This window comes from Ornithorhynchus anatinus, chromosome 1 (genome assembly GCF_004115215.2).
Source record: "Ornithorhynchus anatinus isolate Pmale09 chromosome 1, mOrnAna1.pri.v4, whole genome shotgun sequence".
Classification (NCBI taxonomy): domain Eukaryota; kingdom Metazoa; phylum Chordata; class Mammalia; order Monotremata; family Ornithorhynchidae; genus Ornithorhynchus; species Ornithorhynchus anatinus.
This window is the reverse complement of record NC_041728.1, coordinates 106454044-106480245: the sequence shown is the minus strand read 5'-3', so window position 1 is coordinate 106480245 and position 26202 is coordinate 106454044. Positions and strand designations below refer to the sequence as shown.

The 26202-nt window shown below is 45.9% G+C and overlaps 1 protein-coding gene across 2 annotated transcripts in view; it reads right to left on the bottom strand.

Annotated features, from left to right (window-relative positions):
* Positions 1-26202, bottom strand: part of SLC9A9 (solute carrier family 9 member A9) — a 378100-nt gene that overhangs the window by 217412 nt on the left and 134486 nt on the right. For both annotated transcript variants that reach the window (XM_029074247.2, XM_029074237.2), the window contains exon 7: positions 214-352. In XM_029074247.2, coding sequence (XP_028930080.1) covers positions 214-352 — 139 coding nt within the window. The remainder of the gene's footprint in view (positions 1-213; positions 353-26202) is intronic.

The following is a 26202-nucleotide window of genomic DNA, read 5'->3' as shown; positions in this document are numbered from 1 at the left end:
GACTAAGAGCTCAATAAATGCGATTGAGTGAATGAATGAATGAATGAATGGTCTGCCCTCTTCAGCGGCTCCACTTTGGGGTCAGTGCTTGGTTTTCAGAGCCCCTTCCCACGGATGGAGCATCTCCAGCCTGCGGGATGGGGAATGGAATGACATTCCCTGCAGGACTGGTCGACAGGCTGTTCCCAGAGGGAAGAGAGCCTGAAAGGATATCAGAGCTGTGATGACGGCGTATGCAGAGCCCATAGCGAATGATCCAGCAAAGATCCCTAGGAAATTCCCCACCGACTGGAAGAATGCAGCCAAATCAAATGCATTTGGGTTCTCCTTGGGGCTGTAGATGGATATAGAACTGTAAAGACAAGAGGGAGAAGAATAAGAATAGTTAAAGCCTCCATTTCCATTGGTCCATTACCCATCCCATTGCCTACACCTACTTTTTGAAGGGAGCCCTCCCCCCAAATAGGAGTAGAACCAGGGATGAGATCGGAGAAAAAAACACATTTGGGCCATTCAAAACCCAGGGTGTCTCATAAGGGCTGCCAGTCTTTACTCTGGAGACATAACAGAGAGTGTTTTCTTGCACAGAATTGGCATTAAAACATGTTAGGTGTATGAGGAACCTGTAGAGAAGATGGATACCTGAATTATTTATTGACCATATGTCTTTGGACTGTTATCTATGCACCAATGTTCCTGATTAAGAAAGTGCACTATTAAGTCTGCGTGGGTGTCACAAATCATCGTGTGCACGAAATCACCAACCTCAAAATCACAAAGCCTACTTGCCTGCCTAAGATAACCCTCTGTGGACAGGGTCAACAGCAATCCGTGCCCTCCTGTGGCTTGGAACTGGCCTGGAGTTTTCCCTAAGAAACAACTTGCTGCAGCAGCTGTGGGGACAAGGGGGAGGCATAAGGATGCTCACTTGTGCCTAACTCCTGGCTGGTGCCATCCAGGGAACTGATTTCCTCAGGGGAGTGATTTCACCAAGGGAGATGCTGTGGACCAACTACTGAGGTGGTGGCTGCCTGATTGGCTGAGGATGCTTGAAGTCCAGAATGGCAATGTTACTGGGGTGCTTAGTTCCAATCATCTGAGGAAACATGCTTTTGATGTGACCACATCCCTCCATTCATTCAATCATATTTATTGAGCACTTACTGTGTACAAAGCACTGTACTAAGTGCTTGAAAAGTACGATTTAGCAACAGATGGAGACAATCCCTGCCCAACAACAGGCTCACAGTCTAGAAAGGGGGAGAGAGACATCAAAACAAGTAAACAGGCATCAATAGCATCAATATAAATAGAAGTATAGATATATACAAATAAATAGAATAATAAATATCTACATATATACACAAGTGCTGTGGGGCAGGGAGGTGGGGCAGAACAGAGGGAGTGAGTTGGGGTGATGGGAGGAGGGGAGGAGGAGCAGAGGAAAAGGGGGGCTAAGTCTGGGGAAAAGGGGGCTATTAGCTCGTTGTGGTCAGGGAATGTGTCTGTATATTGTTATAATGTGTGCTCTGCTCACAGTAGACACTCAATAAATACGATTGAATGAATTAAAGCAGATGGATGAGAGCAAGAACTCCTCAGAAATGGACTAAACACCAAGTCAGATCCTGCAACTTTAAATCTCATCATGGTAAAGCAATACAATAATTTGGTGCTGGGTTCCAGCCAGTAGTTGGTTTGTACAGTGAAAAGGGAAGGGAGTTTCGGACACCCTTGGAACAGTGGGTGGAAATACCTTTATGTGAGCCTTTAGGGACTCCCGAGTTAGCTACTTAATCAGATGTGTCTCTTTCAGAGGCCAGGAAGGGCAAGTTAATGGTAACAATAAAAATGATGGTGATATTTGTTAAGCACTTACTATGTTCATTCAATAGTATTTATTGAGCACTTACTATGTGCAGAGCACTGTACTAAGCGCTTGGGATGAACAAGTCGGCAACAGATAGAGACAGTCCCTGCCGTTTGACGGGCTTACAGTCTAATCGGGGGAGACGGACAGACGAGAACAATGGCACTAAACAGCGTCAAGGGGAAGAACATCTCGTAAAAACAATGGCAACTAAATAGAATCAAGGCGATGTACAATTCATTAACAAAATAAATAGGGTAACGAAAATATATACAGTTGAGTGGACGGGTACAGTGCTGTGGGGATGGGAAGGGAGAGGTGGAGGAGCAGAGGGAAAAGGGGAAAATGAGGCTTTAGCTGCGGAGAGGTAAAGGGGGGATGGCAGAGGGAGTAGAGGGGGAAGAGGAGCTCAGTCTGGGAACGCCTCTTGGAGGAGGTGATTTTTAAGTAAGGTTTTGAAGAGGGAAAGAGAATCAGTTTGGCGGAGGTGAGGAGGGAGGGCGTTCCAGGACCGCGGGAGGACGTGACCCAGGGGTCGACGGCGGGATAGGCGAGACCGAGGGACGGCGAGGAGGTGGGCGGCAGAGGAGCGGAGCGTGCGGGGTGGGCAGTAGAAAGAGAGAAGGGAGGAGAGGTAGGAAGGGGCAAGGTGATGGAGAGCCTTGAAGCCTAGAGTGAGGAGTTTTTGTTTGGAGCGGAGGTTGATAGGCAACCACTGGAGTTGTTTAAGAAGGGGAGTGACATGCCCAGATCGTTTCTGCAGGAAGATGAGCCGGGCAGCGGAGTGAAGAATAGACCGGAGCGGGGCGAGAGAGGAGGAAGGGAGGTCAGAGAGAAGGCTGACACAGTAGTCTAGCCGGGATATAACGAGAGCCCGTAATAGTAAGGTAGCCGTTTGGGTGGAGAGGAAAGGGCGGATCTTGGCGATATTGTAGAGGTGAAACCGGCAGGTCTCGGTAACGGATAGGATGTGTGGGGTGAACGAGAGGGACGAGTCAAGGATGACACCGAGATTGCGGGCCTGCGGGACGGGAAGGATGGTCGTGCCATCCACGGTGATGGAGAAGTCTGGGAGCGGACCGGGCTTGGGAGGGAAGATGAGGAGCTCAGTCTTGCTCATGTTGAGTTTTAGGTGGCGGGCCGACATCCAGGTGGAGACGTCCTGGAGGCAGGAGGAGATGCGAGCCTGAAGGGAGGGGAGAGGACAGGGGCGGAGATGTAGATCTGCGTGTCATCTGCGTAGAGATGGTAGTCAAAGCCGTGAGAGCGGATGAGTTCACCGAGGGAGTGAGTGTAAATGGAGAACAGAAGAGGGCCAAGAACTGACCCTTGAGGAACTCCAACAGTTAAAGGATGGGAGGGGGAGGAGGCTCCAGCGTAGGAGACCGAGAATGATCGGCCAGAGAGGTAAGAGGAGAACCAGGAGAGGACAGAGTCCGTGAAGCCAAGGTGAGATAAGGTATGGAGGAGGAGGGGATGGTCGACAGTGTCAAAGGCAGCAGAGAGGTCAAGGAGGATCAGAATGGAGTAGGAGCCATTGGATTTGGCAAGAAGGAGGTCATGGGTGACCTTAGAGAGAGCAGTCTCGGTAGAGTGGAGGGGACGGAAGCCAGATTGGAGGGGGTCTAGGAGAGAATGGGAGTTAAGGAATTCTAGGCATCGATTGTAGACGACTCGTTCTAAGATTTTGGAAAGGAAGGGTAGTAGGGAGATAGGACGATAACTGGAGGGGGAAGTGGGGTCAAGAGCGGGTTTTTTTAGGATGGGGGAGACGTGGGCGTGTTTGAAGGCAGAGGGGAAGGAGCCCTTGGAGATTGAGTGGTTAAAAATAGAAGTTAAGGAAGGGAGGAGGGCAGGGGCGATGGTTTTAAGAAGGTGAGAGGGAATGGGGTCCGAGGCGCAGGTGGAGGGGATGGCACTTGCGAGGAGGGAGGAGATCTCCTCTGAGGATACTGCAGGAAGGATGGGAAAGTAGGGGAGGGGGTTGTTACAAGCGCTAAGCACTGGGGTAGGTACAATTTAAGCTGATAGGACATAGTCCCTGTCCCACATGGTGCTCAGTCTAAAGGAGAGGAAGGGAGAACAGGTATTTTATGGTTGAGGAAAATGAGGCACAGAGAAGTTAAATGACTTGCCCAAGATCACACAGCAGGTAAATGGCAGAGCCAGGATTCTGGTGAGGAAGGTAGGACTGGGTTTCTGCCAATAATGAACAATCCAACCGTTCATTCATTCATTCATTCAATCATATTTATGAGTGTTTACTGTGTGCAAAGCACTGTGCTAAGAGTTTGGAAGGTACAATATGACAATAAACAGACACATTCCAAGGCCACAACAAGCTTACAGTCAAGAGAGGAAGACAGGCATTAATATAAATAAATAAATTACGGATATGTACATAAGTGCTGTGGGGCTGGAAAGGGGGATGAATAAAAGGGGCAAGTCAGGATGATGCAGAAGAGATTGGGAGAAGAGTAAAGGAGGACTTAGTCAGGGAAGACCTCTTGGAGGAGATGCATCTTCAATAAGGCACAGGGAGAGTAGTTGTCTGTTGGACGTGAGGAGGGAGGGTGTTCCAGGCCACAGGCAGGAAGGGGGTGAGAGTTCTGTTAACTCTATTGGACTCTCCCAAGTGCTTAGTCTGTCTAAAGTAACAGTTTAATAAATTTTATTGCCTGCTGTGTGACCATAGGTAAGCCACTTAACTTCTCTGTGCCTCAGTTTCCTCAGGAATGTGTCTGATCTGGTTGTATTGTATCTATCCTAGTGTTTAATCCAGTGCTTGGCACATAGTAAGAGCTCAATAAAGACTCCTGATAGACTGATGGATCCTAACTTTACCATTCTCTCAAAAGCGTTTCCATGAGTCGTTCCGAATCTGTGTCTTACTTGTTCCAGCCCATCCACATCACCAGACCTCAGTCTGGAGTCCTCAGGTTTCTTCCTTGGAGTAATGCCTGGACTTGCTTTGATGTCTGTCTCCCCCCTTCTAGAATGTGAGCCCATTGTGGGCAGGGATTGTCTCTATCTGTTGCTGAATTGTAATTCCTGAGCTCTCAGTACAGTGCTCTACACACAGTAAGCACTCAGCGTGGCGCAGTGGAAAGAGCCTGGGCTTCGGAGTCAGAGGTCATGGGTTCGACTCCCGGCTCTGCCACTTGTCAGTTGTGTGACTGTGGGCAAGTCACTTAACTTCTCTGTGCCTCAGTTACCTCGTCTGTAAAATGGGGATTAACTGTGAGCCTCATGTGGGACAACTTGATTACCCTATATCTACCCCAGCGCTTAGAATAGTGCTCTGCACATAGTAAGCGCTTAACAAATACCAACATTATTATTATTATTATTAAATACCACTGAATGAATAAATGAATGAATGAATCCCAGATGCCCATGTCTCCTGACCTGCAGATGTAACTGCCATGGAGTCTAAGCATTCTGTTCTCCAAGATAGATTTTAATTGGGAAAAGTCAATCCATCCCTCAATCAATGGTATTTATTGAGAGCTTACTGGGTGCAGAGCACTGTACTAAGCACTTGGGACACTACAATATAATAGATTCAGTAGGCACAAACAAACCCTGCCCACAAGTGAAACGGGGTAGCCTAGTAGAAAGATCACAGTCTCAGGAATCAGAGGATCTGGGCTCTAATCCCAGCTCTGCCGCCTGCTGCTATGTGACCTTGGATGAATCACTTAACTTTTCCAAGCTTCAATTCCTTCATCTGTGAAATGGGGATTTAATACCTCCTACGTAGATTGTGAGACCCATGTGGTACTTGATTATACTGTAACTACCACAGTGCTTGACACATTGTAAGTGCTTAATAAATATCACAATTATTATTATTAAGGATCTGACAGATTAGAGGGGTTTTCTGTTTTAACTCCCCAGCAGAGGAAACAAAAGTGTTTTACTTCTTGGTAAATGCATTCATTTCTGCTCTAACACATGTTTAATTGTGCAATGTAGATACTGGAAAATGGAAGGAATAGGGAATATTCTTTCCAGAGGATGAGTCTGTTCTAGTCTAACTCAATGAGCATATAGTACTTCATGTTGCTGCAACTTTGCAGAATTTAATATAGTGACATAATAATAAGTGATATACAGTGACATATTATATTAGGGTCCAGTTAATGTTAGACATAATAATAAATCAATCAATCATATTTATTGAGTGCTTACTGTGTGTAGAGCACTGTACTAAACTTTTGGGAGAGTAGCCTATAACTGAGTTGGAAGACAGGTTTCTTGCTCACAGTGAGCTTACATTCTAAAGGGGGATACAAAAATTAATATAAAGAAATAAATTCTGGCTATGTATATGAGTGCTGTGGGGCTGAGGGAAGGGTGAATATAGTAATAGAGAAGATTTGTATCCAAGAATGAAGATGGAATCTTTGAACCATCTACCCCCAACCCATTCCCACTGAATCAATGGTGACGTTAACACCATTTCCCCTTAACACAAAGTTTTTGAAGAGCACAACTACCATGTTATAGCAGAAATTACTGTCACTTAACTGGATGACAAACTCTTCTTTTCCACCTACCACACTTTCAGATTTCCACAGCCTCTCCCAGATCCCCTTTCCCACTCAGACTCCCCCAAGGAACACTGGGGCCTAATGGAAAGAGTACAGGCTTGGGAGTCAGAGGGCCTGGGTTCTATTCCCGGTTCTGCTACTTGTCTGTTGTGTGATCTTAGGTAAGTCACCTAACTTCTCTGTGTCTCAGTTTCCTCACCTATAATGGGAACTGAATCCCTTTTCTCCCTCCTCCTTAGACTATGAGCCCCTTATGGCACAGGGACTGTTTTCAACCTGATGATCGGGTATCTACCTCAGCGCTTAGTTCAGTGCTTGGCACAAAGTAAGTGCTTAAAAACTGCCATTAAAATAATAACAATAATAATAATTATAATGTTAGTATTTGTTAAGCGCTTACTATATGCCAAGCACTGTTCTCAGCTCTGGGGTAGATACAAGGTAATCGGGTTGTCCCAAGTAGGGCTCACAGTCTTCATCCCCATTTTACAGATGAGGGAACTGAGGCACAGAGAAGTGAAGTGACTTGCCCAAGGTCAAACGGCTGACAAGCGGCAGAGCAGGGATTAGAACCCATGACCTCTGATTCCCAAGCCCGTGCTCTTTCCACTGAGCCACGCTAAAATTTCGCTTTAACTTTGAGCACACCACCCAAAGGCTCTTTTAAGAGCCATTCTCATATTCTCTGAGGGATTGTCACATTTAGAAAATGCATTAATAGGTAATTTTCTGGGTACCCTGAAAGTGTTTGACTTGTGCAGTATCTGGGAGAGGAGTCTCCAGATGAGGGGACAGCAAGGTTGCTGTTGGGTGTGAGGAGCTCTCTGGGAATGAGCAGCCACTCCAGAAGTTGCAAACTGACTAGACAATAACGCAACAGGCCACAGGCCAGAAAGGACTGACAAGACTGAGCATTATTATCGTTACCTTCTGTGTCCCTCCCTGAAGATGAAGCGAGAGGATTCTTATCTATTATTTACCCTTTAATAACTCTCCCAGATTGCCCTTTCTCAGAGCTGGCGTTCAATTATGAATGAGGAATTGACTCTTTGGGCCTGAGAGTCAGTGGGGGCAGTGGGGGCGGGATTTCTCTCCAGCCTGTGGGGGCCTGTCCCCTCCTCCAGGTTAGGCACTGTGCAAAGAGGCTGAGGAAAATTTAGTGAGGCCCAGGTGGACACAGTCACTGGGGAGGATGGTTAAGCAGCATGGTATAATGGGTAGCATAGGACCTGGGAGTCAGAAGGTCATGGGTTCCAATCCTTGCTCCGCACTTGTCTTCTGTGTGGCCTTGGACAGTCACTTCACTTCTCTGTGCCTCAGTTACCTCATCTATAGAATGAAGATTGAGACGTGGGACAGGGACTGTCCAGCGTGATTTGCTTGTATCCACCCCAGGGCTTAGAACAGTGCCTGGTACATAGTAAGTATTAAACAATTACCACAATTATTATTATCATTATCTCTATCCTGAGGGTTTGATGACATTCCTGGTCACTCCCTGGTAGGGGAGGAGTTAGGGCTGGACGGAGAGGTTCTTTCAAGGACAATGCAGGTCTCAACTCTTTTTTTATGGTATTTTTTAAGTGTTTACTTTGTGACAGGCACTGTACTAAGCTCTGGGATAGATAAAAGCTAATCAGGTTGGACACAGTCCATGTCCCAAATGGGGCTCACAGTCTTAATCCCCTTTATACAGATGAGGTAACTGAGACATAGAGAAGTGAAGTGACTTGTCCAAGGTCATACAGCAGAGATGAGAACCTCTGGATTCCATTGGGGAATGGAAGAATAAAAGGATAGATCATAAGTGCTGTGGGTCTAAGAGGTGGTGAGTATTAACTTCCAGGTCTGTGCTCTATCCACTGGGACATGCTGCTTTTTGTTGCGTGGGTCTGAAGCCTGGTGCTCCTTGCTTGGCTCTGTCCCTGCCTCTTAATGAACCGGGTTGAAGACTAGTGGCTCCAGGAACCTCCTAAAGTGCCCAGCTGCTTACCGGCAGATGGTCCAGATCCTGGGTGGACCCAGGCCCCAGAGAAGACCAGTTTTTCCATCTTAGATGCAGCAGTGAGGTTCCAGCTCAATTTACCAAGTGGCCTTCATGTCTAACAGGGGAGGATACTGTCCACCTCGACATTCTGTCTGGACAGAGAGGGCACTGTATTCACAAAAGCTCCAGGGTTTGGGAGAGTGGCCAGCAGCACCTTCTGCTGGATAAGGTAGGGGGGATTTTCTACTCCACTGTCTCCCATGGTGCCTACTCTCTGCCACTTGTCTTGCATCGTGCACTACATGAAAGACCTTTATCTGGCCTGGAAGGGACTGTTTGGTGGCTCTTGATACACCCATCCCCTCAACCCTCCAGAAAACCATGCCTGACAATAATGATAATAATAATTATGGTATTTGTTAAGCACTTACTTTGTGCCAGTCACTGTACTAAGCATTGGGGTAGATACAAGCACAGTCCCTGTGTTACATGGGGCTCAAAGCCCCACAGTCCCCATTTTACAGATGAGGTAACTGAAGCACAGAGAAGTAAAGTGACTTGCCCAATGTCACACAGCAGACCTGTGGTGTAGCTGGGATTAGAATCCAAGACCTTCTGACTTCCAGGTCTGTCCTCTATCCACTACGCCATCCCCAGGCAAAAAGGTTTAGACTGCTAAATGGCCAACTGTGTGGGCTAGTGGAAAGAACACAGATCTGATAGTCAGAAGACCTGAGTTCTAGTCTCAGCCTTTCCTCGCACCTGCTGTGTGACCTTGATCAAGTTATTTAACTTCTCTGGACCTCAGTTTCCTTATTTGTAAAATTGATATTTAATACCTGTTGTATCTCCCTTTTAGACTGTGAACCCCAGTCAATCTGCCAGTGGTATTTATTGAGTGTTTGCTGGGTGCCAGGCATTGTACTATGTATTTGAGATAAAACTATACAGAAGAGTTGTTAAATGCATTCCCAGCCCCAGGGAGCTTTCAGACTAGGGAGGAGACAGACATTAAAATGAATTACTGATTGAGAAATGGAACAGTAAAAGAATAGGTCTTGAGTATCGTGGGTTTAGTTCCAAATTTGTCAGCAATTTAGAAGGGAGGGTGAATAGGAGACACAAAATGGGACAGGAACTGTGACCCATCTGATTATCTTGTAATTACCCCAGTGTTTAGTATGGTGCTTGGCAAATAGTAAGCACTTTACAAATGTAATAATAATAATAATGATAAAAACAACCAAAAATCTCCTATATGAACCAGGTATGGCCTCTGAAAAACCAACCATGAGACATCTCCACCATCCTCAGAAGGAAAAGAATAGCACAATGAGTTAGAGATTGTAGAAGCAAACTCTCTGTCAATTGAAGTGCCCCAGTGCCTTGGTGCCAGCCAGTGAGGGGAGGCAGGAGTGGGCCACCCCAGAGGACAATGGCCCCAGTCTGTCCCTCTGGTGAAGCCATGTGTCCCGCCCCTCTCTGCACTGGCATGACATTCTCTCCTGGGTCATAAGGATTCCATGCTCAAGTGACCTGACCTACGGACACTGAAAATGGCTAAAATTTTAGCCTTATGATGATGAAGAAAAGAATCTGGACCTAGCTTCCCAGGATTTTTATAAATTTGCTGTCAGGTGCCAGCCCTGATCCAAGATGGCACCCACCCTGCCAGTCACTGGGGTGATAATCCTAGATACCTCACATCTTCTCCCTTTTCCTCCCCCTCTTTGCCCAACATCTTTCTTTCCTCTCGACATCTGGGTGGAGAGATCTCCACAGACTCAACCTAAGACTTCTCCTATTGGCTTGGTAGCTGAGGGAGACACGTCCTGCCAACTCCCTCCCTACTTTTTACTCCAGCTCTTCTAATCCCTGGGTCCCAAACTTTCCCCTTGGCCTAACACTCCCAAAAAGATGGGAAATTTGCAGTGTCCAACTCCACCTCTGCCATGGCACCAGGCAAGCGACAACCTTGATTGCCCTTCTGAAAGCAGAAAACCTTTCAGATAAATGGCTGTCAGCTTTGAGGGGTGACAAAATGAGCCATGTGCAGACGCTTGGCAGCAGTCAAAGTTTCCTCCAGCAAGTATGAGTAGTGGGAAAGAGACAAAGGAAACTATCCCAGAGAGGGGATGCTTAGGGGGAACTTAGAGTTCAGGGAACAGGGAACTTTGGGTCCCTCAATGCTTAGGGGGAACTTAGAGTTCAGGGAACAGGGAACTTTGGGTCCCTCAATCAATCAATCAATCAATACTATTTATTGAGAGTTTACTGAATGCAGAGAACTGTACTAAGCTCTTCGGAAAGTACAATATAACAAAATAACAGTTAGCACAAATGTCCCCTGCCCATGACGAGCTTACAGTCTAAAGGGGGAGACAGAAATGAACATAAATAAAATAAATTTCCCTAGTGAAATTGGCCACCCTCTCCGAGTCACCTCAGAGAAGCAGTGAGGTCTAATGAAAAGAGCATGGGCCTGAGAGTTAGAGGACCTGGATTCTAATCCTACCTCTGCCACTTGTCTGCTGTGTGACCTTGGGTAAGTCACTTAGATTCTCTGTGCCTCATCTGTAAAATGGAGATCCAATACCTGTTCTCCCTCCCCTTTAGACTGCTAAGGGACTGTGTCTGATCTGCTTGCACTGTATCAATCCAAACATTTAGTACGCCGCTTCGCTCTTAAGAATACCACAGTTATGATTATTAAGCAAGTAACCTGGGGTTGTCACTGCTCATTCATTCATTCATTCAATCATTTATTGAACGCTTACTGTGTGCAAAGCACTGTACTAAGCACTTGGAAGAGAACAATATAACAATAACAACTAAGTGGAGAAAATGGCTCTTGATCCTTCCCTCCCTTGAGTGGAGGAAACAGAGTTAATTTGTCGAGAGCTCAGGGTGATAAAACACCAGGGGCATATGGCTGTGACGGTTCGGCCTTCATGGGAAGCCAAGCTCTGAGGAGGTCAATCAATCAATTAATCAGTGGCATTTATTGAACTCTAACTGGGTTCAGAGCACTGTGCTGAGCGTTTGTGAGAGTACTATACAACAGAGTTGGTAGACACAATTCCTGCCCTCAAGGAGCTTCCTGTCTAGAGGGCGAGACAGAGGTTCATTCAATAGTATTTATTGAGCGCTTACTATGTGCAGAGCACTGTACTAAGCGCTTGGGATGAACAAGTCGGCAACAGACAGAGACAGTCCCTGCTGTTTGATGGGTTTACAGTCTAATTGGGGGAGATAGACAAGAACAATGGCAATAAAACAAGAACAATGGCAATAAAGGTTACTATAAATATATAAATTACAGCTAAGTACATAAGTGCTGTGGGGCTGAGAGTAGGGGGAATAAAGGGTGTGAATCCAAATGCAAGAGCGATTCGGAAGGGAGTGGGAGAAGAGGAAATGAGGGCTTGGTTGGGGAGATGTGATTTTTATAAGGCTTTGAGGGTGCTACAAGCCTAGCCTGAATGACCAAACTGAATTGGGCAAGGTTTGCAAGGCAGTATATGATGATCCACTTGTCCTCACAATGATGGGCAGAATAATAGTTCTATCTTGAGCACTAAAGCCAACTCTAATGATATCATGAAACCTCAGAACTACATGGTTCACTGATCCCTTGGAATCAATCAATGGTATTTATTGAGTGCTTACTGGGTGCAGAGCACTCTACTAAGCGCTTGGGAGAATACAGTATAAAACAGTACAATGTAACAGTACATTCTAGAGGAAGCTGGCTGTCTCCATCAGGGTGGCTAGGGTTGACACACAAATGGTTTGGATCACTACATAGGTTTCCACGGAATGTTTGAGGTCTTTAGATGTTCTATTTCACAGGCCAATTTAACATTTATATTCTTTCACCTCTGGGTCTGCATGGAGGGGACCCTCCATCAGCCTGGAGAAGCTCGTGAAATAGACATGGCTTTTTCCCTCCACCCACATTGGCCTTGCTTCCTCACTAGCTGGAACTTGGCAGGGGAGGGTGCAGAGTTCATCTTTTCCACCTGGCCCAGTGCCTCTCATTGTCAGGATGATGCTTCAAGTTACAGTGACCTCCTGCAGATATGGGACCCAAAGAGGAATTTTTTTCACTGGAAAATTCCTTTCAAATAATATGCCTGGTCCTGGCAGGGGTCTTTCTAAAGTAGAACAATTTGTGGAGGCAGTAAATAATTGGTTCTGGCCATGTGTCTGACTCTGTTTCAGCAGACCCATGATGGAGCTGTGTCTTACTAAGGTACAGAGGACTACGAAATGATCATTTTCCTTTTTGACCTCCAGTTGAAAGTATGGCTTTACCGGATGTTTCACAGGTGGCTTCCTTCCTCTGATTGGTTCCCCTCGACCAAATCTTATCGGTGGTTACATCTGCCAATCTGCCTAGTAAGGATCCGATCAGCAGTTGGGGGAAAGAAAATGGCGGCAGCTTCAGCCTTTGTCAGGAGGAAATTTCACGTTTCATGGCCATAGTTCCAACTTGGGGTGCTCCTGGAGAAGTGGGGAGCAAGAGGAAAGTCCCACTCTGCTTATGCGGTCTTCACTAGTACAGGCCAAAGTAACAATTAAAGGACTTGGGAAAACACTGATTTGGCCATCTCCTCTGGCCTCAAGGCAGACAGTTCTCAAGGACTTCACCAAATAGCAGCATTGCTGGCCATAAAGGCACAGTAGAACCATTTTAGCTTCTGTTGCCACGTGATTTGCCTTAACAGTATCTAACCTTTCCTGCTGGCCTCTTCTTCAAGCAAGCTCATCAATCGAGTGGAAGTACTTTGAAGGCAGGGGCAGCATCTTTCATCATACCATATGTTCCCAAGACCCCAGTATTGTAACGCTCTCTGCACATAGTTCCTAACCAATATAATACTTTGCATATGGTAGATATCCAGTACTATGCATACAACAGGCATGAAATATAATGATTTGTAAAAGTAAATGCATAGAACAGTGTTCTTCTCACAGTAGGTGTTCATTGAATACTGTTGAATGAATGAATAAATCAGTGATATTTATTGAGAGCTTTTTCTGTGCAGAGCATTGTTCTAAGCACTTGGGAGAATATAATACTATGGAATTGGTAGACATGATCCCTCCCTTCAAGGAGCTTGCTGACTAGACAGGGGAAGTCAGACACTGTAATAAATTACAGATAGAGAAGGAGCCTATTTTAAGGATATGAACTTAAGTGTTGTGGTGGTAGGCAGCTTGGAGTGAGTATCCAAGTGGTTAAGACAAACGGACCTAATGCATAGGTGACACAGAAAGGAGGGCGAATAGTTTGGGTGAGATGAGAGGTTAATCAGGGAAGGTTTTTTGGAGCAGGTATGACTTCAGTAGGACTTTGAAAATAGGGAGAGTGGAGGTCTGTTGTATATAAAGGGTGGGGCAGTTCCAGGATGGAGAGAGGGCATGAGCAGGGTTAGTCGGTGAAAGAGATGAGATGGAAGTACAGTAAGTAGGCAGGTGTTAGAGGAATGAAGTGTGTGGTTGGGTTGTAGTGAAAATTAGTGTGGTAATGTAAGTCGGGGAGAGCTGATTAGGTGTCTTAGAATTGATGGTAGAGAATTTCTATTTCAAGCAGAGATGAATAGATAACCATTAGATGTTTTTGAAGAGAGGGGAGATATGGACTGAAATTTTTTTCAAAAAATCATTTGGGCAGCACACTGCAGCTTGGACTGGAGAAGGAAGAGACAGGAAGCACAGAGATCAGCGAGCAGGCTGATGCAGTAGCCCCGACAAGATAAACTAAGTACTTGTGACCAGCATGGTAATTGTTTGGATGTACAGGGATAGCCAGATTATAGAGATGCTGTGAAGGAAGAACCGGCAGGAGTATAATATCAAGCTTGTGGGAAAGGGAGGATGGTGGTACTGTCTACATTTATGGGAATGAACTGAAACTCTAAAGGAACAGAAAATGTGGGAGAATAATAATGTTGGTATTTGTTAAGCGCTTACTATGTGCAGAGCACTGTTCTAAGAGCTGGGGTAGATACAGGGTAATCAGGTTGTCCCACGTGAGGCTCACAGTTAATGCCCATTTTACAGATGAGGTAACTGAGGCACAGAGAAGTTAAGTGACTTGCCCACAGTCACACAGCTGACGAGTGGCAGAGCCGGGAGTTGAACTCATGACCTCTGACTCTGAAGCCCAGGCTCTTTCCACTGAACCACGCTGAGAAGATAATGAAACTGCAGGTATGGAGACATCGGAAACAATGAGTGGGGGTGCATTTAGTGCTGCTAGGCCATTTTATTACCAGCTTTCCTGGAGACTGAAGAAATCTAGGTTAGATTGGCTGAGAGGTTGGTCCAAACTTCACCTTGGCTTTTCATCCCTACTCAATCCTATCAAGGACAACTCCTGAATTCTACACAGCAACTGGAATGGGTCATCTAGATGAACATTCTGTGCATGGGAAAATAAATGGAAATCTGCATTTCAGGTCCTAGAGAGGGCCCTGAAATGGCCAGCCATTATAAGGCTCTGTTAGACCCACTCTCTGAAGTAAAAGCTCGAAGCACTGCTGAATAAGATGATGGTCCTTTTACCTCCAACACTAGAGAAGCAGCAATGCCTAGTGAGAAGCAGCATGGCATTGTGGATAAAGCATGGGCTTGGCAGGCAGAAGGTCATAGATTCTAATCCTGGCTCTGCCACTAGTCTGCTATGTGGCCTTGAGCAAGTCACTTCACTTCTCTGTGCCTCAGTTACCTCATCTATAAAATGGGGATTGAGACTCTGAGCCCCATGTGGGACGGGGACTGTGTCCAATCTGATTTGCTTGTATCCACCCCAGCTTTTAGTACAGTGCCTGGCACATAGTCAGTGCATAACAAATACCACAATTAATTAACTTTTATTTAGTGGAAAGAACATGGGCTTGGGAGTTGAAGAAACGGGTTCTAATCCCTACTTACTTGCCACTTACGTGTGCGAACTCGGGCAAGTTATTTCACTTTTTTGAACTTTAGTTTCCTCAAATGTAGAATGTGGATTCAAAACCTGTTCTCCCTACTACTTAAACTTTGAGCCCCATGTGGTCCTGGGACTGCATCTGATGTAATTAATTTGGATCTACCCCAGTGTTTACACATGGTAAGTCCTTAACTAATATTATTATTAGTAGTATTAGTAGTATTATTATTAGTAGTAGTAGTGTTAGTATTATCTTTGACAAAAGGCTGTGAATCATAGTGATGGACCCAGTCCAGGTTGCTGGACTCCAGTCCTCATCAGATTCATTCATTCATTCACTCCCCTCTTTCCCTCTGTTCCTCCCCCTCTCCCTTTCCCTCCCCTCAGCACTGTGCTCATTTGTATATATTTTTATTACCCTATTTATTTTGTTAATGAGGTGTACACCCCCTTGATTCTATTTATTGCAATTAAGTTGTCTTGTTTTTGTCGGTCTGTCTCCCCCAATTAGACTGCAGCGTGGCTCAGTGGAAAGAGCACGGGCTTTGGAGTCAGAGGTCATGAGTTCGAATCCCGACTCGGCCACTTGTCAGCTGTGTGACTGTGGGCAAGTCACTTAACTTCTCTGGGCCTCAGTTACCTCATCTGTAAAATGGGGATTAAGACTGTGAGCCCCATGTGGGACAACCTGATTCCCCTATGTCTACCCCAGCGCTTAGAACAGTGCTCGGCACATAGTAAACGCTTAACAAATACCAACATTATTATTATTAGACTGTAAGCCCGTCAGTGGGCAGGGATTGTCTCTATTGCCTAATTGTACATTCCAAGCGCTTAGTACAGTGCTCTGCACATAGTAAGCACTCAATAAATACTATTGAATGAATGAATTCATTCAATCATATTTCCTGAGAGCTTACTATGTGCTAAGTGCTTACTAAGCACTTGGGAGAGTACAATTCAACAATAAACAGTCACATTCCCTGCCCACAATAAGCTTTCGACCTGAGGTGGTTGAACGCAACAGGGCAGAGTGGGTTAACCACATAGCGAGCTGCACAGCTACACAAGAAGAAAGAATATTGTATCCTATCCCAGATGGCTTGTCCTCCCCCGTAGGACTCTAACACAGCAATGACACTGTAGTGAAACACTCACTCTTGATCTGCCAGCAGGCTAATGGTCTCAGGGAAAAACATCCGACTTCTGCATGGAGAAGCAAACAGCCTCCCTCCCCCGCCTGTCTGTCTGCATGCTCCTTACACTTTTCCTGAGCCTTATCCCGACAATATCTCTTCTGATCGCACCGTGAGAACAAGGTGATAATCATCTCTGACTGCCCTTCTAATCCTTACCAAACTCAGGGAGGTAATCGTGCACTGCTGCAATGTTGGGGGGTAGAGGGGAGTTTGTGGCATGAGCATGTGAATGTGCATGTGTGTGGGCGTGAGCAAGATCTTAGGCATGAGAGTGAAAGTCCAAGCAGCCTTCTGGGTGGGCTACTGGAAAGGCCTGGCCTCGGCACTGACCTCTCGCTTCCGGAGGCTTCCAGAGTTAGCACATCTCTGCCTGCTAGGAGCAGGAAGAGGGAGAAAAGGGTAGAAGTGGGCCAGTGAGCAGATGGCCTGGGCAAGTGGGCTCCAGAGGGGCCCCTCTGGGAATCTTCTCCCTACTAACTGGGAATGATGTGAATACCAGCCAATAGGAGGCAGGCTCAAGGTTTTTGTTTTTTTGTGGTATTTGTTAACTTCTTTTTATGTGATAGGCACTGGGAGAGATTCAAGCTAATCAGGTTGGACACAGTCCCTGTCCCAAGTGGGGCTCACAGTCTTAATCCCCATTTCATATATGAGGAAATTGACACAGAGAGGTGAAGTCAAAGGCAGAGCCGGGATTAGAACCCAAGTCCTTCTGACTCCAAGGCCAGTGCTCTATTCACTAGGCCACGCTGCTTTTTGAGTTCTAGGAATCTGTTTTATTACTGAATTTAGGAACCCCCTGGTGGTGGGCTTTAGGGGAGAGTGACCGCTGTCACGCCTGATGATCCTGGTCCCTCGATCAACAGTGGTAAGAGAGGGAGAGGTGGGGCTGGTCATCCCTGGAGCTAAATCAGGGCACCGCCTGCTCTCCAGGGGCTGGACTCCAGGGAGTGGCAGATACGCACAGCTGGGCATGGTGCCACTGAGTGCTGTTTATAGAAATGGTAATCTGGATTGGACCATGCATGTCCTGGAGCAAAGACAGTTTGGAATTGTGGGAGAACTGTCTTCTGAGGGCCCAGGAGGCTTCTAGGGAAACAAAAATCAACCAGCGGCAATTGGCTGGATGACTGTTTTTAAACTGATCCACCCTCCCAGCGTCTCTCCAGGCTGCGCTAGGCTTTTGAGTCAGAGCAGTGATGGCAGCCAAGCTGCAGTTAGTGGGGAAATTGTGCCATGGCTTGCTGCGATTTGAGAAGCCCAGTTTCCTGAGGAGTGGTTTCCTATACGATGAACCACACAGCTCCATGGTTGGGCCTTCCTGGGACCAAGAGTTGTCTAGGTGTGGCCTTGGGTTTCCAAATGGCCTGGCTTAGGTCCCAAGGAGGGGGCCCACATCTAACAACATGAAGCAATGTTGTCTAGCGGGTAGAGCACAGGCCTGATAGTCAGAGGACCTGGACTCTAATCCTATCTCTGCCAACTCTGTGCGACCTTGGGAAGTCAATTAACTTCCCTAAGCCTCAGTTCCCTCATCTGTGAAATGGGGATTCAATGCCTGTTCTCCCTCCCACTTAGACTGTGAGCACCCTATGGGACCTGATGATCTTGCCACACCCTAGTGCTTTAGTGCAGTGCTTGGCAAGAATAAATGCTTAATAAATACTATAGATACTATTATCAACAGGGCTGTTTCAAGTGTACCAACACTTCCTGCCCCTTCTCTCCTACCAGGGGTAGAAACCAGCAAGGAGGAGATGCTTTAGAGCCCGTAGAGGAGGCATGCATCTCCGACACCATCTCTTGTTTAAGGCTGTCCTGGAGCATTCCACGGTAGCCAAGTAACTTTTGTTTCCATGACCTGTGAGAAAGACTAATTTCAACACACCTTTCATTAGAAAGGGAATCATTTCACTTCATTTCATTTCAGTTTGAATGTCCTAGCTGTGAGTTCTGGTGTGGAAGGACGGTCGCTCTCCTGGGTGCCCCACCCCCAAGACCCTCACTGATTTCTGGGAACCTATGGTTCCCAGACAATCGAGGCAAACACAATCCCGGTTCCACATGAGCCCTACAGTCTAAGTAGAAGGGAGAGCTGGAGTTCTAGTGCCTCATGAACTACTCATTCATTCATTCATTCATTCAATTGTATTTATTGAACGCTTACTATGTGCAGAGCACTGTACTTAGAGCTTGGGAGAGTACAATACAACAACAAACAGATGCATTCCTTGCCCATGTGGCCTAGTGGAAAGAGCATGGGCCTAGGAGTCAGAGGACCTGGGTTCTAAACCTGGCTCTGCCACTTGTCTGCTGTGCAACTATGGGCAAGTCACTTCATCTCTGTGCCTCAGTTACCTCATCTGTAAAATGAGGATTAAAGCCCCATATGGGTTATGGACTGTGTGCAAGCTGATTTTTATCTTGTATGTATCCCAGTGCCTAGCATAGTGCCTGACACACGTAGAAATACAAATTAAAAACAAATTAACAAATACAAATTAAAAACAAAAACAAATACAATATTATAAAAAACCCCTGAAACTGGTGATTAATTCCCATTTTCCAGATGATGAAACCGAGGCACAGAGGAGTTCGGAGACTTGCTCAAAATCATACTGCTGGAAAATGTTATAGCTGGGATGAGAATCTAAGACTTCTGAATCCGAGGCCCTGCTCTTTCTACTAGGCCACGCCACACTTTCCAGAGCTGTGAAAGCTCCGGACTCAGGCCTGCTTTTATTCCATGGATGATGGGGAAAGAATCAGACAGTGCAACATTAGCCTTCAACAATTATTTGGTAAACTCATTTTAAGTAGGAGCAGTGGCAGCTTTGTCTAGTGGAAAGAGCATGGGCCTGGAGCCAAAGGACCTAGGTTCTAATCCCAGCTGGGTCAATTGTTTGCTGTGTGACATTGGGCAAGTCACTTAACTTCTCAATAATAATAATGGTATTTGTTAAGCATTTACTGTGTGCAAAACACTGTTCTAAGCGCTGCGGGGGGATACAAAGTGATGCCTCAGTTCTCCTGTTCTCCTTCCTTCTTAGGATGTGAGCTCTATGTGGATCAGGAACTGTGTCCAACCTAATTAACTTGAACCTACCCCCAGAACTTAGAATGGTGTTTACACATGGTAAGCACTTAACAAATGCCATTTAAAAAAAAAGAGAAAAGAAAATGTCTCATCTTTCTGTTGTACTTGCCAAGTGCTTAGTATAGTGCATTGAACCCAGTGGTTGATTAATAAGTTCCATTGTTAGTACTAATTGGTCCAAGAGGAATCTGGCAAGAACTTTGCTGGCAACAGTTAGCAGTAAGATTCCAATCAATTCTCTTGCCTTTCTTCTTGAATACTATAATAAAAATGACTTTGGAGATTAAGGAATGAGCTGGAGGAGAGGAAATGGAGGAAAAAGGAGTAAACAAGTCACCAATGACCTCCTCCTTGCCAAATCTAATGGCCTTTACCCTATCTTAATCCTTTTTGAGCTCTTGGCAGCCTTTGATACTAGTGGACCACCTCCTTCTCCTGGAAACGTTATTTAACCTTGATTTCTCTGGCTCTGCCTCTCCTCATTCTCTTTCAATCACTCTGGTTATTCCTTGGTCTCTTTCTCTGGTTCTCCCTCTGCCTGCCACCCTCTAACTGTGCGGGTCCCCCAAAGGTCTATTCCAGGATCCTTTTTAATTCTCCATTTAAATGAATTCCCTTGGGGAGCAGATTCACTCCCCAGCTTCCACCACAATCACTATGTGGATAACTCGTGAGAAGCAGCATGACTTACTGGATAAAGCACGGACCAAGGAGTGAGAGGACCTCTAATCCTGACTCTACCACGTGTCTGCTGTATGACCTTGGGCAAGTCACTTCATTTTTCTATGCCTCAGTTATCTCATCTGTAAAATGGGGATTAAAACTGTGAGCCCCATGTGGGACATGGACTACATCCAACTGATTAACTTGTATCTACTCCAGTGCTGAGTACAGTGTCCGGCACACTTAACAAATACTGTTAAAAAAACAACAGCAAAAAACTCCCAAAACTACTTCTCCAGCCCCAGCCTCTTTCCTTCTCCACAATCTCTCTTTTCCTTCTGCCTTCAGGACATCTCAACCTGGATGCCCCACTCTTCATCTTCCCATCTAAATAAACTGTCTCCTCTCCTCAACTTTCTCATCACTACTGACATAATTCTTCTTCCTGTCTCACAAGCCCACAACTTTAATATTTTCCTTGACTCCTCTCTATCCTTCAACTCTCATATTCAATCGGTCATCAGATCCTTTTGGTTCTATCTTCACAACATCTTCAGAATCAACTCCTTCCTTTCCATCCAAACCTCCACCATTCTGGTCCAAGCACTTGTCTTATCCCATCTTGAACAATGCATCAGCCTTTTCACTGACTTCCCTCCCTCCAGCCTCTCCCAACTCCAGTCCATGCTCCACTCTGCTGCTTGGATCATTTTTCTAAACTTAGCTCGGCACACTCCTCACAAATCTCCAGTGGTTGTCCATCCATCATTGCATCAGCCAAAAATCTTTTACCACAGGCTAGCTCCTTGTGGGTAGGGAACACCTATCAACTCTCATCCCAGCCTGCACACTCTGCTCCTCTGGTGCTAACCTTCTCTCTATGCCTTTATCTAACCTGTCTCGCCGCTGATTCCTGGTCCACAACCTACCTCTGGCCTGGAACACCCTCCCTCCTCAAATCTGCCAATCACTCTCCACCCCTTCAAAGCCCTACTGAAGGCCACCTCCTCCAAGAGGCCTTCCCAGACTGCCACACTTTTCCTCATCTCCCACTCCCTTCTGCGTTACCCTAACTCGCTCTCTTTGATCTTCCCTCCCTCCCTACCCCACAGCACTTATGTATATATTTATAATTTTATTTATTTATATTGATGCCTGCTTACCTGTATTGATGTCTGTCTTCCCCCCTTTAGACTGTGAGCTCACTGTGGGCAGGAATTGTTTTTTATTGTCATATTGTACTTTCCAAGTGCTTAGTACAGTTCTCTGCACACAATAAGTGCTCAGTAAGACTGAGCCCTCCCTTTCCCTCTGCCCCTCCTCCCCTCCCCATTGCCCCTACTCCCTCCCTCTGCTCTACCCACTCCCCTCCCCACAGCACTTGTGTATAGTCATATATATTTCTCTATTTTATTAATGATGTATATATATATCTATGATTCTATTTATCTATTTTGATAGTATTGATGTCTGACTACTTGTTTTGTTTTGTTGTCCGTCTCTCCCTTTTAGACTGTGAGCCTGTTGTTGAGCAGGGATTGTATCTATCTGTTGCCCAATTGTACATTCCAAGCGCTTAGTATAGTGCTCTGCACACAGTAAGCGCTCAATAAATACGACTGAATGAATGAATGGATGATTGAAGTCTATATTGTCTTCTCCCAAGCCTTTACTACAGTGCTCAGCACACAGTAAGTCCTCAATAAGTATGATTGATTGATTGATTGAAGTCACCCCATCAGCTCTCTCTCCCTTTTACTCATCCTTACTCCTCTTTCATTAAAATCCTGATCACTTACTTAGCTCCTCTAATACTAATCTACTCACTGTGCTTCACTCTCAATTCTCTTTCCACTTACCCTTTTGCTCACGTGTTCCCTCCTGCCTGGAACTCCCTCTATATTCACTTCTGGTAGACCACTGCTCTCCACATATTTACACCCCAAATAAAATTACATCTCCACCGGGAAACTTTTCCTGACTAATCTCTTGTGCCCATCCCATTTTCCCTCCCTACTACTGCCTCACTTAAGCACTTAAGTCCATGTCTCCTAAACACTTAGGTACTCACTCCACCTTTTACATATTTGTTAAGCACTTACTATGCATCAAGGAACTGTACTAAGCGCTGGGTACATAAGTGCTCCTCAACACTTATATACCTATTAGGGAGCAGTGTGGCTTAATGGAAAGAGCACAGGCTTGGGAGTCAGAGGATGTAGATTCTAAACCTGGCTCCACCACTTGTCTGCTATGTGACCTTGGGCAAGCCACTTAACTTCTCTGTACCTCAGTTCCCTCATCTGTAAAGTGGGGATGAAGACTGTGACCCCCATGTGGGACAAGCTGATTATCTTGTAGATACCCCAATGCTTAGAACAGTGCTTGGCATATAGTATGTGCTTAACAAATACAATAATAATAATTATTATTATTATCTTTATTCTATTTGTAAGTAATTTTAATTTCTGTCTTCTCCAGTGGATTGTTAGATCCTTGAGGGCATGAATGTACCTATTTACTCTAATGTACTCCCCCAATTACTTAGTAGAGTGCTCTGTGAACACTAAGTGCTCAATAAATACCATTTATTGATTGATAATGGTGGTTATTTTTGAAATCTGGTGGCATTTCCTAGTTGTCTGATTTTTTAAAGGTATGAGTTAAGTGCTAACTAATATGCCAGGCACTGTCTACGTGCTGCGGTTGATACGAGGAGAAGCAGCGTGGCTCAGTGGAAAGAGCACGGACTTTGGAGTCAGGGCTCATGAGTTCGAATCCCAGCTCTGCCACTTGTCGGCGGTGTGACTGTGGGCAAGTCACTTAACTTCTCTGTGCCTCAGTTCCCTCATCTGTAAAATGGGGATTAAGACTGTGAGCCCCAAGTGGGACAACCTGATTCCCCTATGTCTACCCCAGCGCTTAGAACAGTGCTCGGCACATAATAAGCGCTTAACAAATACCAACATTATTATACGAGGTTATTAGGTTGGACACAGTCCCTGTCCTGCATGGGGCTTACAATATTAATCCCCATTTTACAGTTTGGGTAATTGAGGCCCAGAAGTGTGAAGTGACTTGTCCAAGGTCACACAGCAGACAAATGGTAGACTCGCAGGGCCATGTTCTATCCACTAGGCAATGACGCCTCTCATGTTGCAGAATCATGTTGCAGACGTGTCTGGATACATGACTGACCCAATATCAGAAGGCAGATCACCACCACCAGCAGCACAACAATCATCATCATCAATCATCATCATTATTGTCATCTTCATCATCGCCACTGTCATCATCATCCTTATCATCATCATCATCATCATAATGATAGTAATTGTTCAATGCTTACTGCCTGCCAAGCTCTGTACTAAGCACTGAGGTAGACATAAGGTAATCAGGTCAGACCCAACCTTTGTCCTGTCGGGGACACATCATCATCATCATTTTCATTAATGGTATGTACTGAGGGCTTACTGAGTGGAGAGCACTGTAGTAAGCACTCGGGAGAGTACAACACAAAAGAGTTGGTAAATATGTTCCCTGCCCACAACAAGCTCACAGTCTGGTTGTGGAGGGAGAAGAGGCATTTTATCCCCATTTTTCAGATGAGGACAATGGGTCATAGAGAAATTAAGTGATTTGCCCGAGGTCGCACTGATGGCAAGTGATAGAGGTAGGACGGGAACCCAGATTTTCTCACTCCCATTCCCAAGCTCTTTTCCAGGAGACCAGACTATTACCCTACTTGAGCCCTTTCTGTCCAAGGTTTAGTAGCCTTTATGGCTCTGACTGCAGTGGCATAGACTGTGAGCATGTGGTGGGCAGGGATTGTCTCTATCTGTTGCTCAATTGTACTTTGCAAGTGCTTAGTACGGTGCTCTGTACACAGTAAACGTGCAATAAATACGATTGAATGAATTCATTTCAGTGAGGGTGGCAGGCGGACAGGCCTATGTCAAGTGTCACCTGCAATGATGGAAGCAGCAGGGCTTAGTGGAAAGATTATGGGGCTGGAAATAAGAGAACCTGCATTCTAATCCTGAATCTGCCATGTGCCTGCTGTGTGTCCTTGGACATCACTTCACTTCTCTCTGCTTCAGTTTCCTCATCTATAAAATGGGGATTAACTGTGAGCCTCACGTGGGACACCCGATTACCCTGCATCTACCCCAGCACTTAGTGTTCTGCACATAGTAAGCACTTAACAAATATCAACATTTTTATTATTATTGTTATTATTAAAATGACGATAAGATACTTGTTCTCCAACCCCCTTAGTCTGATGCCCGTGTGGCACAGGGACTACGTCTGAATTTATGGACCTCCTGGGTTTATTTCAGAGCTTAGTACATAGTACTAAGCACATAGTAAATGTTTAACAAGTTACTATTATTCTCATTGTTATTAAAGAGATATTAAGGAGACAATCAAAATGTGATAGTTGACCCCTTTTCTGTGATGAGGAGAAAGCGACACCATGGGTACTCTACAAAATAGGCTGCTGTTTGAGAGGCCCTGGAATAACAATAAAAATAATAATGATGATTGTGGTATTTGTTACTGTGGCTATGTGCCAATCATTGTACTAGGCACTGGGGTAGACACAAGAAAATCAGATCCCACATAGGGTTCACATGCTAAGGAGGGACAACAGGTATTGAATTCCTATTTGGCAGATTAGAGAACCGAGGCACAGAGAAGTACAGTGACTTGCCCAAGGCCACATAGCAGACAAGTAGCGGAGCCGGGATTAGAACCTGGGTCCTTCAGACTCCCAGGCCCGGACTCTATCCTCGAGGGCACAGATATTTTCTTCCTCAGCAACCCGCCACACACCACGTACATTCCTGATCTTGATCCATATTTGTGATGCGGACTTTGAGACTCTTCCCTTTAGTCAGGGTCGCGAGGCTTTCCAGAGAGCCAATGATGGACTGTGAGGAAATCAACATCCTCGTGGCCATGTGCACGGAGAGGTTGCAGGCGAACCTATTGGGGTAGTAAGTGCGGAGGCCAGCCCACAGTGTAGCGAGTGCACTTTTCCTGACAGCAGTGTGTGTGAACTATCCCCACCCCCCGGGTCATGCCAAATGCTAGCATGTCTGGGGAGGAACTCAGGCTCCTGGAAGCCCACCAATCCAGGACACCAGGGGCCTTCTGGGCTCTGCAGATACAGCAGCTGCAGCAGCCTTGCTCCCGTTCCCTCTGACTCCCGATCATTGCTTGGAGCCTGCCGGCTGGACTGCAAAAATTGGGGAGGCCCTGGGAGACACATCCAGTTTGCCCAGATGCCCCCAACTCTTCCCAGCTTCCAAGCCTCAGTGAAGGCACATCTCTTCCAAGAGGGCTTCCCTGACTAAGTGCTCTTTTCCTCTTTCTCCCCTTCCTTCTGTATCAGCCAGTCTTGCTCCCTTTGTTCATCCCCATTCCCAGCCCCACAGTGCTTATGTATGTATGTATTTATTTATTTATGTTAATGTCTGACTCCCCCTCTAGACTATAAACTCACTGTGGGCAGGGAATGTGTCTGTTGATTGTTGTATTCTCCTAAACGCTAGTACAGTGCTTTGCACGCAGTAAGCACTCAATAAATATGATTGAACTGAACAGCCAGCAGCATGGGCTGGGCCTGCGTGTGGATGGAGGCCTGGACCAGGCCCCCTCCCACCTTAAGTCCAGACAAGGAAGGAGACCTGATCCCAGCACCTAAGAGCCTGGGAACCCACATGTCTGTCCTTGCCCAGCTGGACTTCACCTCCAGCCCACAGATTCATTCAATCTTATTTCTTGAGCATTTACTGTGTGCAAAGCACTGTACTAACTGCTTGGGAGAATACAACAATAAACCGACACATTCCCTGCCCATAACGAGCTCACAGCAGATGAAAGC